At 44.7% G+C, this 13,281-nt stretch overlaps 1 protein-coding gene across 1 annotated transcript; it reads left to right on the forward strand.

The window, feature by feature from the left end:
• On the forward strand, positions 1-11,712 carry TSEN15 (tRNA splicing endonuclease subunit 15). Its single transcript, XM_027704500.1, has 4 exons — positions 1-195; positions 841-922; positions 2,242-2,377; positions 11,273-11,712. Exons 1-4 carry the CDS (start codon positions 19-21, stop codon positions 11,475-11,477), a joined length of 600 nt encoding a protein of 199 aa, XP_027560301.1. The 5' UTR covers positions 1-18; the 3' UTR covers positions 11,478-11,712.
• The last annotated feature ends 1,569 nt before the right edge of the window (positions 11,713-13,281 follow it).

Below are 13,281 nucleotides of genomic sequence, written 5' to 3' on the forward strand. Positions count from 1 at the left end.
GCACAGCCCGGGCAGCGCATGGAGCCCGTGGCCAGTGCGGGCACGGGCGGCGTTTGCCCGGCCCAGGGAGGCGAGGGGGGCACCGACCATGGCCAGGGGGACACCGACCCGGGCCAGGGCACCTCCGCGGGCGGGCGGACCCAGGGCGGCTGGGCGGGGGCGGCCGGAGGCAACTGGATGACGGCTCACCCCACGGTAGGCCGGGGCGGGGGGCGCTCGGTCACTCGGGGGTCCCGGTTTGCTTCCTGGATCCCGACGGGATTCCTCCCTCATGGATCTGAGGGACATCTCGGGCCCCCCCAAGGAGGTGTGCTGCGCCTGGAGATGTCAGTATGACACATATTGGGCGTCCCGAGGGGGTCTCCGGCCTTCGTGGGGTGGTCGGGGAATGCCCCCGATCAGCAGGGGAGGGGGGTATAAATCATGGAAACGCAGTCAGGAAACGTAAATGCCTTTAAATGTTGACTCCATCTTAATTTTTAGCGCACCAAAAACGCGGAGGGGTTTAATTTTGGCCATCACCCTATGTTGATGTGCTATAGCAAAAATAGGTAAAACGATTTACCCAAAAATAGGTAAAATTGCACAAAGCTAGAGCTGTTCCAGGAATAGATGTGATTCCTCATTTATTTGTTTATTTTGCTTGCTTTTTTAAGTGCAGGGGAATGCGAAAAAAGGAGCTTTTAAGATACTGTCAGAAAACAAGTCCTGCTTTTTGATTGCCTTAAAACTGGTTTCAGGCTTCAGTGGCTCCTAGGGCTGTACAGATTCTGGGTTTGGTCTGTGCATGCTTAATATAGCTTGTGTTTTCCTTCACCAACATTACTTTTTGGGTCTCAGTTCACAGAAATGATGTCACTTGATGTATCTGACAGTTCTCAAGTCTACGCTGCGTTTCTGGTGTACCTGGACCTCTTAGAAGGTAAATCATGGAATTGATTGGGTGGACATCTCAACAAATGTCTTTGCCTGTAGGAGCTGTTAAATTAATTGTTCATGCACTGGCAGGACCTTTCCTAGGAAGGCCTTGGTGCTCTTTCTGAAACTTCTGTTGCTGAAGGTTTTTATCCTGTGCCTACCTGGAGACGTTACAAAGATCTTATCCAGCACTTAGAGGTGCAGGGTTCCAGGGCAAAGACAGGCAGCATAGAAAAAAAAAGCAAGAGTAGGGGAAGGAAAAGGAACATAAAAAGGTAAAGTTACAGGTTCAGTAGTTGTGCATAGTCCTCATTTGTCGATTAATGTGAAGTTACTAAATCATAGTGTTTCACTAAGGGTACCATTTAGCAAATGGCTGATGTGTGCTGGCCTGTTTTCTGGAAAGGGCAAGGATTCCTCTAGGAAAGGAGATTGTTTGCAAGTGTGGTGGCAGTAATTTATAACAACTGTGGTAATGTTATGTAATAATGTAGTAATTTATAACAAACTGTAGATGTTGTCTTAGGGATGCAATTTAGTGGGGGACCCGGCAGTGTTAGGTCAGTGGCTAGACTTGATCTTAAAGGGCTTTTCCAGCCTAAATGATTCTGTGAAATCCAATGTAGTCTTCTGGTGTCTGCTAAGAGTGGAACAGAGTTATGTGATACATAAACTTCTGCCTGGATCCTTCCAAGTTGGCCTTATTGAAAAGGGACTGTGAGTAGGCAGCCAGCCAGCCTAATAAAAGTATTTCAGTTTTGCTTGGAGCCTGGTGGTTCTCAAGGTCAGGGAAGGGAGGGATTTTACAGGCCAGAAAGTGCTGTGTCTGTTATTGTTACACCTCTGAAGAAAATGCCTTAATAGGCTTTAAGAGAAGGTTTCTGTAATTCTGCAGCAAAAGCTTCAGCCTTACCCCTTCAAGCAGAAGGGGAGGGCGGTGTGTTATCATGAATCATGTTTTTAGCACCTGCTCTTTCTCAGTTCAGGATACTGATAAAGTCCAGATTTGGATTGCAGTGCTGCAGATGACAAAAGCCGTGTGGTTTTATCTTCTTTTTGCCTTTTTGGAAGAAAAGCTTTGTCAGACAGATCCCTGTTCACCATCTCTCAGCAGAGCTCTGGAGTCAGCAGGCTGGTACTGCTCCCTGGGTTTCTTTAACAGGATTGTCTCAGAAGGGGAATTTGGCAGATGAACGGGGGAGTTTTCCTGTGAGGAGAGGGAGGGAAAACAGAACCTTAGATGTTAACTTGAATATTATATTGGAATGATTAAAAGTTGTGTTTTGTGTCCTGGTCCCTCTCATCACTGATGAACCTTTCTAGGAAGAAACTGGCATGAAGTGAAGCCCGTTGGAGTAGCAGAACTGCAACTGGTGTGTTTACATGCACGTGCAAGAGAGCAGGAGGGTCTCCAGGTGATGGTGCCGGTGCCTGCCCACATCTTGATAAGCCATGAGAGGTGAGCATGTGGTCAGTGCTTGTCTGGTGTTACCAGTGACATAACATGAAGCACAGATGTATTTTACAGGCTGCTGATGGGTTTGTCAAGAGTGGAAGGGAGGGGGGAAACAAAGGAGTGTTGTAGGAAAGCAACATCTCAGCCTGTGAGCAGAGTTAATTTGGGTGCTGCAAACATACAGGCAGCTTGGAAGGCTAAAGAAATCTCAACTTTGCATCAGTTTCTGCCTCTCCCACTCTGGAAGTGGTGCTTGGATGTCAGCTTTCCACAGCAACTGACGCCTGCTGGTAAACACTCAGTATTGTTTAGAGCTGCATGTGCTCTAGGAGATAACCATGGATACCAAAGTATGTGTTTGGAGACAAGGTTAGAGTAAAAGACCTTCACAGCTTATGTTTTGGACATTCTTGTGCTGATTTTATAGTCTGGGAAATCTAGTGACACTTTTCGAGTTGCTGGACTTAAAAGTACCTAAGAGGAAAGAAATCCTCTTGGACCTGTCTAAGAATAAGTTTTTTTTATTGTCAAGTCTGTGGATAAACCTTATGTGGTTTGGTTTGCTTTTGTTTTGAAACTATACTTAGGCTACTTTCAACAGGAAATTCCTCTTACTTATCTAGAGTTTAATGTGTCTGTTATTTTTGACTTACTCTCCTTACACATGGCAGAGCAATTCTCAAGACAGCTCTGAATGTGTGATATTGCAGATATTTGCAGGCTAGAGAACTTCCACTTCAGTAATTTTACAGTATATTTTAACTGGCCCTTAGAGCAGCTCAGACACATAATGGGATTTACACCTTGATAAAGACTTCTTTCTTTTGCTGGTATTTGCCAGTCTGCCTGTGATGTCTCTGAAGACCTGGACTATTTCAGCAGCATAATATGGTTGTACATTTTTCAATTTCTTCTGTTTCTGCTCTTGGTAGGAGGTGGCTCAGGGCTGGTTTTACAGATCTTGCAGGCTTTTGCTGTTTCCTCTTGCTTTCTGGGCAGCAGCCTGACACAGTAGTAGGTAGCTAATTAATTACACTTAGTAGATGTGTGTGTGCACTCTAGGAATGATGTTTTTGCTTTTTTACTTTTAGGTTTTAGAAGTGACAGATTGCTGTCTTGCCAACAGACTTCTGTCTTCACTTTGCTGTGGGTTGGGTGAGGGGGAAGAAAATGATTTACTAGAGTAAATGGGGTTTAGTACTATCTATGTACCGAAAAAATCTTATATTTGCAAGTATTGTTCAATCACTTTTGTGGGCTTGGTCTTGCAAGAGAAATATGGTGTGATCTCCACACCAGAGGAAGGCTGTTGAGAGGTCTTGCAGGATGAAATGCTGGGTGTCATCCAGAAGCAGATCACGCTCTGTGTGTGTGTGTGAAAAGGATGTGCTGCAGTTCTCATCTCAAACGAGATTTGAAGTGGGAAAAGAAGGCAGCAAGTTAGGATGTGGGATCTTTGAGGAATTCCACCTACGTGCTGGGTCGTCGTGCTTGTTTAACGTAGTACATTTCCCCCTAGGCTGGAAACTTCGATTCCTGGCATTGGGTCAAGGCCAGAAGTGTGTTCTGATCGACTTTTAATGACAGATATTCCACTGCATGTATGTCCTATCTTTCTTTCACTGTGTCATTGGAGCTTTTCATTGGGAGCCTCTGACCTTGTTTGTTCTGTGGTGATACTGTTTGCTCTGCCTCTGGCACCGGAGTGTCTGGAATCCTTTACTGGAAGGATGTGTGTTAGGGAGGCAAAGAGTGAATGCATCACATTGATTAAAAGTACAGTTTGTGACTAGGTTTTGCTACAGAGCAACTACATAGGGCATGCTGTCACTAAAATGAGCTGAATCCCAGGCTGTAATGCCAGGTGAGTCTGTAAAAGCCTGTATGTGTTCAATATCCATGGGTGTTGTCAGGCTGGAAGATTGTGTGCACTTGTGTTTGTGTTGTTGAACGTGCATCTGCATTTTGTTCAAAGCAGTGCCTTGGATTTTGGTGTTACCTGCTGGAAGTAGAGGAGGTGTGAGTACAAGTGAATGCACCTCACTTAATGTTGAAAATAAGCCCTTGGAGGCACTTGGGAAAGTGAAAACATTGTATCCCCATTTCTGGGCCTGGAACTGCAAAAAAGCAAAAGCAGCCAGTAAATGGCAGCATTTATGAGCAGCATTTCCTTGCTTAACAGTAAGGCCTGGGTAGGTTTAAATGTGACAAATCAGTCCCTGGCAATCAGACTTCCATCTTCATTCTTCTCTGTGTTTTTCTAAGAGCTTATTGGTGAGGGGGAAGAGAATAATTTATTAGATATTGATGGATTTTAGTGCTGAAACGGTCTCAGATTTGCAAATAGGAGTCAATCACTCTTGTGGGCTTGGTCTTCCAGAGACATAAAGGGTGGTTTTCCTCTTCAAAGCCACATCAGCCAAGCTCTGTCTTCCCAGGTGTCTCATGAGGATTCTTACTTTGCTGCCACTGGGAAGTGTGTCCTTAAAAGGCCACAGTAAAGTTGCTGTGGAAATTACCAGCAAGACACCTAAGCAAATTACAAATACGAGTGCCCTACAAGAAAAATAACGTGCACAATGTTTTTAACCTGTCATGAGATTTCACAGTGTCCAGTTTGTGCATGACAGTCAACTGCTGAAGGCAGAAGCTGTTCTGCTTACTAAGCTCACTGCCCACTTCTAAAACAGCTCGATGGAAGCTGATCATCCTGCCCTGTCAGCGTAGGGCTGCACAGGAACTTGCTGAATCACAAAATCATGGGCTCTGAAGCACAGAGACCCCCAATGTAAATAGTCTCTTGCAGTCTGCTGCGTGCTGTGCGTGCTTGCTCTCAAAATGAAGATTGCTGAACCTTCTGTGAGCAGAGACCTGGGGAACACGGTGCAGCTTCTGTCTGTCTTGGCCCACTGTCTCAACCACGCACAGCTGGCTGAGGTTTGGAGAGCTGTGTGTTTGTACACCTCGGAATTCTGCAGGGATTCAGACTTGCAGGAGGAATTTGTAGGTCCTAATTTGCTGCTCATTAGGACACCTTAGTGCACACCAAGTACCTAATTGTCAGTGCTTTCCAGAACTGTGGCTCCCCAAAGGGGAGGAAGCAGTCAAATACCAGGAGTGCTGCTTCAGAGCTGGTAGGAATGACTTGCATAAACCAAGCTTAGCAAAGGTAGGAGGGCTCACAGTGTTGACAGCTGGATTTTTCAGATAGCCTTGAAAGCCTTGGTCCTTCGAGGACCAGGGAGTTCAGTTTCCAGATCTAATAGAATTAGGCACTGCCTGTCCTAGATAAATAACACTCTCTAAGCAAAATGTTACTGATAAACTGTCAGATTAAATGATATATTCCTGCCCTGTTTGTCTTCTGTGTGCAAGTGTTGGAAATGAAGGATGTAGTCAGTTGCCTGAGGTCATGGAGACCTGCAAAGTTTGATTTAGACTTCTGTTGTTAAAATGCTAACTTAATTTAAATGTGTCATTTTAAAGCTGATAAGCATCCTGAGAAAGAAATCTGAGGACTGGAAGTGATTTACTCTTTTCAAAATCCATAGATTGTGAAATAAATATCTAATCTGAAGAAGTCCTGTTATTTTAAATGCACTGGAAATGTGATGTGCTTCTCATCTTGCATCCTCTTGATGGTTTTGTCAGTAACTCTCCTGCTATAAGCATCATTTGAGTTTACTGATACAGTAAATAACACATTGAAAATGTAATTAAAGGCTCCTAAATGCAGACTCTTTATTAGTATTTTGTTTGGGGTTGATGTGCCTCCTACAGCAGAGTTGGTTATACAGTGTTGTGAGTGAATGTGCTGTAGTTGGTGTGTCTTGTAGGACTTTGCTGAATTCTGATTCCTCCATTTTGCATGGTTTGTCTTCGACTTCCATAGAGAAAAAGTCTTTATATTCCTCAGGGTTTCAACTCCTTTTCCTGACCAGTGTGGAACATGGTGTTTTCTTTGCTTGTAGGGTTTTTTTTTTTCAATTACAAAAAGCTGAGTTTCTTCTAGCATTCCCCATTCCTGTAATCTGGAGACAAACCCCAAGGAATAGTGGTGTCCTTTTACACCTTCTCTCACCACCCTGTGCTCCTTCTCACATCTTTCAAGGCACTGGGCTGATCTTGCTGCCTGCCCTGCAGCTGGGCCTGGAGCAGCGTTCCTGATGGGGAGCTGTGCTGGCTAAATTCAAGGAATTGTGCTTCCTGGGAGGTTTCCCCTGCTTGGTGCTGACCCAGTGTGGTACAATGGCACGCTCCAGTGCACCGAGTAATGATCTCTGCTAGTGGCACAGAGACCAACTTGTGTTGACTCTGCAGCCCTGCCTTGGGTGGAGGGGAGGGAGCGGTTGGGGCTGGCCGAGCCTGCAATGAATTATTCATCCCAGTATAAAGGGCAGATTGAAAGCCTTTGGCTTTTATGGGATGGAAGGCAGTAGTTCCATTTCAGCTCAATGGAGCACTATGCAACCTCCATAAAACTGCTCTGAGCTTTCAGTGTTACGCTGCTTCTCCGAGGCGCTTGCATGGGATGTGGCAATGAAATGCCCTTTTGTTCATCACAAAACTTTCTGCTTGTGCTGTCTTTCTTTTATGGTTCTGTTCTTAGTTTTTGGACAGTGATTTGAAACCTCAAGGTACAGCTGCCTCAGAGTCCCCAGCTGTATACCTGGTTCTTTCTCTGGGGAGAGGAGGGCAGTGTTGTTTTGTTAGGAGCAGGTCATTAGGAGAGACAGCACAGATTTCTGATGGGTGTTGAAGGCCTACTTTAGTACCAGGATAGGGGAAAGATGGAAAATTCCCCTCATCTCTTTGGATGGATTGGTATGGATTTCTTTGTTTTGTTGTTGGGTTTTGGTTTGGTTTTAAGGTATTAATTACAACAGTAATAGAAGACCAGGTAAGCTCACTGTTGCCATTTAGCATAGGCAGATACAGGTAACATTTACAGTGCTGTTACATTCACTTGAGTGCTCCTTGCATGATGTTAAGTTACACTTGCTCTTAAGACTAATCCTTTGGTAGAAAAAAGCAATCTCTGTTGACAGTAGTTTGTAGTTTTCTAGAAAAGCTTTTCCAAGCCCTTTTTCTGATGCAATGTGCTTTAGAAATGCCAGCTCTTTACTCTGGATAACAGTGTCCCCTTCATTGTGTGAGGTGAACTCCTTTGCATCTTCTGCAATGTGAGGTGAATGTGAGTTTGCTTCCCGGGGGGGAAAAATGAGGGCTTGTCCTGCTTGCATTTGGCTTTTTGGGAGCAGATTCTGGATTGTAGTGAACATGCAGGCACCATCAGTCTTTAGAAATGGGCTTTCAGGCTATGCTGGAAGCCTCGGACTGCATCTGTAACAGATGAGAATACTTATTAAAAAATACTTAATCTTATTCTACTTATGGGACTTAAATAAGACTTTTCCAGTAATTCTTGTGATGTCTGTATTCCCCTAGCTTATATATGTTATTTTCCTTTCACACTGCCTTTGTTCAAGACCTACCTTTTTGTGTGGGAAACCCGAAACTTCTGGAACTTCTGAACTTACTCACTTTACTTGGCTTTTCTTCCTGAGGAGGGAGAGAGAAGGGAAAAGAGTGATTGGCAGGGTATTTTAGCTCAGACTTCTCCCTGTGCATTGCAGGAACATTCAGGATTGATTGTTCTGTGTCCTCTCCTGGGGCTCTAGATTTTTTTTTTCCCAACCAGGTAGTTATTGTCATAAATCCTGAGAAGTTGGCACAGATAGGGTTGACTGCCCCTGATCTCCCTAGCCAGGCTGAGCCTATGGATGAACACGTGCTCAGGTGATGGAGTATTGTGTCCCTCAGGAGGTGACAAAGTGATATGGTGCATTTTGCTGGATGTCTTGGTTTCCTCTGTTCCAGGGGCTTCTCATGTTTGACATTTTCAGAAACATTAAATCCACTTTTATTAAAGCAAACCCCATCTTTTATAACCGACATCAGCTGTATGGTACAGCAGGTGTACTGGTCATTAAGGAGCTTATTTATAACCATGAACTTGTAGCTGAAATCAGCTGGCTCTGTTGGGGGTGTTAACACACGGGCTTCTTGTCTAGGGCTTCATTTCAGTCATTGAATACAACTGTTGTGTGAGATGGGCAGCTGTATCTCTTGAATTAAAGTCTTCTTGCTTCTTTAGAAGGTCAGTTGCATTCTTTGAATTTCAGGAGGCCAACAACACTTCTTGCCTTTTTTTTCCCCCTAAACGGTGTTAGATACCTCAAAAAGCTATACCATCCTGCAATATTTCATCTTCCTGTTTATGGCAGGTAGCAAGTGTAGTGAAATCAGAACCCAGATGTTCTCTGACTCCTTTGAAATGTCTGCTGGTGCAGAGAAACGTTGTGAACACGCTGGACACAGAGGCTGACGGTGATGCCTTCAGGGGAGGAGAGGAAGGGACGGCAGCATCCGATACAGACTTCCTGAATTCCAAAGCTTATTCTTCTAAAAGATACCCTCTCACCAGTCTGCAGATGTGCTGCATTGCATTATGCTAGTTGTGGTATGCACAAATGAGAGCTCTTGGTTTGGGTTGCCTGTTGGAGAGAATGGGGAAGAGGAAAACTGCATTAGCAGCTGTAATTCCTTATGGCGATAGCAGCTGATTCCCCACGTACAGTGGAAAGCACTGGACGCTGGGGACAGCACTTAGCAGGTCATCCTGAGGCAGTGGCATGGCTTTGTACCCTTTACATAAACCCTGGAACTTGGTCTCCTGAAAAGTAAGTCAGGGATGCAGAGAAATGTGGTTAATCTGTTGTCAGGACCTGGCCGCATTTGGGTCGTGGCGCATCTTCTGAGTCGTAAGTGCTAAATGGGGGGAAATAAAGGTGCAGATGTTGGTGCTTGGTATAAGGAGTTTATCTTGCAGTGCAAGGAGAAGTCATGAATGATCAGAAATGTAGATCTGAGGCCTCACTGTTCCATCCATCCCCCAATAGACTAGGAGGAGAAATGGTGATAGGTACTAAAGAAAATAGGAAGGAACTTTGGCCCTGGCTGACAGGTGAATACAGACACTGCCTGAGTCTGCTCCCAGGTACGGGGCTGTCCACACTCAACACCAGTTTGTTTTCTTTGGCTCCCAAAATATCTTTCATGGGTAGCTGTGCCCTTTTATTTGGTCTTTTATTGTTAATTCTATATCATGTTCCCAGGAGAAGGAGAGAGATTAATATCCATTGCTTCCTAAAAGCCATGGATAGTTCTTTCCTCAGTGGGTCTCTGCCAGTTGTCTGGCCTCACCAATTTGTTCAGAGCTTCCTCCAGACACTTGGTAGTGAGGTGTGAGGGTGGGGAGGCCCTGGCACAGGTTGTCCAGAGAAGCTGTGGCTGCCCCTGGATCCCTGGAAGTGTCCAAGGCCAGGTTGGACGGGGCTTGGAGCAACCTGGGCTAGTGGAAGGTGTCCCTGCCCATGGCAGGGGGTGGGACTGGATGAGCTTTAAGGTCACTGCCAACCCAAATCATTCCATGATTCTGTGTGTGACAAGTGGATTCTTGCTGTGTACCCCTGAACAGGGGCTGGAAGTGACAGGAGCAGAAGGTGCCCAGGTGACCAGTACAGTCTTTCTTACCTTATTTGTTCAGTTGTTGTGAAGTGTGCTGTTGTAGGAGAGCCAGACTGTAGCTTTTCACAGCCACAGTATCTCTGTTGCAATCACTGCCTATATTGTATTGCCTTGCTTTATGTTTGGGCCAGTGGTGAAAGCAAAAGGCAAGGCAGTCCTGGATTTAGCCAGACTGAATTATGCACAGTTCAGAACAGAGATGGATCCTTAAGAAGGTCACAGGCTTAGCAGTGCAGGCTTTCCAGGCTGCTCTTTATTCTCTGCTGCCTTCCATTTGGCTTTTATTAAGGGATCAAAGAGGTTTCGAAGGAAGATTATGATTAAAGTTTGAAAGCTGATGCATTTAGAAAGAGCCTTATTTTCAGCTGCAGTGTCCAGCTTCAGAAATGGATGTCTTCTGGTGGGTGAGATCTCCAGGGCACGTGAAGTGAGGGTGGTTTTTCCCAGTGAGTAGCTGTCCTGTTCCCAGAGCATAACCTCTTCCAGCAATCCCAGACAAGCCCTCTGGATGAAGGAGAAAGCTTCCTGTGGAAATCTCGGTGTGGGGGTTTTTATTGTTCTGCCCCTGGGCACCACTCTCCTTCAGTACTTGTTCCCCAGTCGTGCCAGGAATCCAAAGACTCCAGGGATCAGTGTTGTCCTCAGCTCTGAACCGAAAAGTAACTGCCATGTTACTCTTAAAATAAGCTAAACAGGAAAAATTGCATAACTTTGTCTTGAATTTTTAAAGAAGACATTATTTATGCTGACTGTCCTGAAGAACATTAGTCTTGTGGCTTCTAGTCTAGACAGGGAGGTAGAGAAACCTGGCTTGGGCTCCTGGGTCTTCCACAGTCTGGCAGAGAACTGTGGCACAGAGACTGGAAGACTTGCCTCTACAGATGGATCAAGTCTTAATTATTTAGTTCTCTAATTGAACACCAGGTGTTATTTAATTAGATTTTTTTATTTCAGCCTAATGAAAACAGGGCCATTAGAGATTGCCATGCTAGGATTGTGGTAGTTGAAGGATGGCTGAGGCACGTGCACAGGAATGCACCTAGGGAAAGCTTAGGAGCGTGTGTTGTGCCATTTCCAGCAGAAATGTATGAAACTGGTATATTTGGATAAGATTCTCTGTTATTTTCTTTTGTTTCTTGATTATATGAATTTGGAATTTTATTAGAACAGATACGATATTTTCTTTAGTGGAGACAAGTTTGCAGAATAAAACTAGGCTGAATAAAAATAGCAATTGTGCACTTCTGCCTTTGTGCCATCACAGGTGGTTGTGGACTCCTTTCTAACTGAATTTTTTTCTTTTTCTAGGTTAAGGGAAATACTGAAAGAAGCCTCTCTCCCCCCAGAGGATCCTGACACCCCGCTGTCAGTTACCTTGGCCATAGTTGAGACAGATTCCACAATAGTCTATTATAAAATGACTGATGGCATTGTAATGCCAGACCCTCCTGATGATACTGAAGATGGGGACAATAAACAGTGGAGAAAGAAAAGAAAGAAGCTTTTCAAATGATCAGGACAAAACCAAAGACTTTTCTTGAACTCCTGTGCTCAAACCTAAACAAATCCAGGAAGCGATGTATGTAAATAAGGGCTGTGCTACCCTCTGCCTTGGCAAATCAAGGATCTGTTCAGGGAGAACAGAGGCTTGTGCAGCTGCACTGGAATGAAATGCCATTTGGGGTATGAAATGGGTCATGCTTTGAGACAGATTGATCCTGACTAATAAATGTACTTGTGAGATGTTTGCAGAGCTGGGCTCCTTTCTATCTGGTCAGGTATACAGCAGAATAAACACATCCTTACCCACACTGTAATTACTGCTTACAGGTAAATCTGAAGGGTATCTGGCAGGAATACTGATACCAAGTGAAGAGCTTTGTAGTTTACAGTGTCTTTGTTCTTAGCACTGTCAAAAGCACTCATGCTGCCCCCCAGGCTACATTTCTGAACGCTTGCTTGCTTTCCTCTGCTTTTGGAGAGAAAGCTTTTCCACAGAAATACTTTAATTTTTTTCCCTGCAGAGGGAAAACTGATTATAGCAACACCACAGGCAACTAAAACACCAAAGTGTGTCACCTTCTGTGGTATAAGTGAACACTAGTTATCTGCTTCATGCACCAAGCAGGTTTCTAAGCCCATTGTCATTCCTAGGATTTATTATTTTTTTGGACATAGCTTTGCATGTTGGAACTGGCTGCCCAAGAGGTGCTTCAGCTAAGAGTCAGTCAGGAGGAAAAAAAATTACTTTTAGTTTCTTCTACAGGAATTTTCCACCTCTTTCACATAGAGATCTTCTTCAGGTTAAACTTAGAGTTCCTTGGCAATCAAATAGCATCCTAGGAGCAGCTTCTTGAGCACAAAAATGCCCGTGTGACAGCTATGAGGCCAAGGATCACACATTCAGAATGTGAAGCACAAGAGCTCTTTTTCTGCGTGGGTATAAGAATGGGAGTGAATCCAAAAAACCAAGCTGGAAATGAAAGACCATTTACTATCCCTGTGACTAGGGTGGATGTTTCTATAGCTGTGGAGTTTGAACCTGCTTTGGCCAAATATGCTGAGAGACAGAATGATCCCACAAGGAGAGCCTGGGGCAGGATGGCCCTTGCACCCTTGGAGGAGAAGGGTCACTGTCACCTGGAGCTCTGCATGGCACCTTTTCCCCATGCAGCAAGGGAGGACTGAGGGTCTGAGAGCTTTAGTCATGGAGAAAGGCAAAGAAAAATTCTCTCTCTGTGTTGCTCCTCTCATGGAGGAAAACCATTTTATTTTGGTTCAATGCCATACTGCCTTAAAAGGGTACCTGTGTGCTGACTCCTGACATGCTGCGTGTGCCCTTCACATCAAAATTTCATGTGCTCTGTGGCTTATTCCATAAAGTAGGTCTTGCAATTCACTGGGCTACATCCCACCAGGTAAATTGTCCTTGTTAGAAGCTGTTAGGTACCTCAGCCCTGCTGTGAGCATGTGCTGGAAAAGAGCTGGGTTTGTGTGACAGAGGCTTTAACAAATGGTGCACATGGCAGAATTTATATCTAAGTGACACGTACTTAACCCCAAAAGCAAACTATTTTGCATTTGCTTCAATTTCTGGGAAATACTGCCAGTTTGCTGTAGGACTGATGCTTGGCTTTACCCTTCATTTTATTATTTCCATGCACAGAAAGAGGAGCATAACTCAAGCCTCCTTTTCTATCCTCTGAAAACTGCTGATCCAGGCTCCAGAAGCCGAGTTGGAGAAACTGTGTCCAGAGGCTTTGATTTCTATTTCTTCTTGTGTCCCACTGAGAAATGATTACATGGGCCTTTTTCCA

This window comes from Neopelma chrysocephalum, unplaced genomic scaffold, assembly GCF_003984885.1.
Source record: "Neopelma chrysocephalum unplaced genomic scaffold, ASM398488v2 Primary Assembly neopelma1_281, whole genome shotgun sequence".
Lineage (NCBI taxonomy): Eukaryota > Metazoa > Chordata > Aves > Passeriformes > Pipridae > Neopelma > Neopelma chrysocephalum.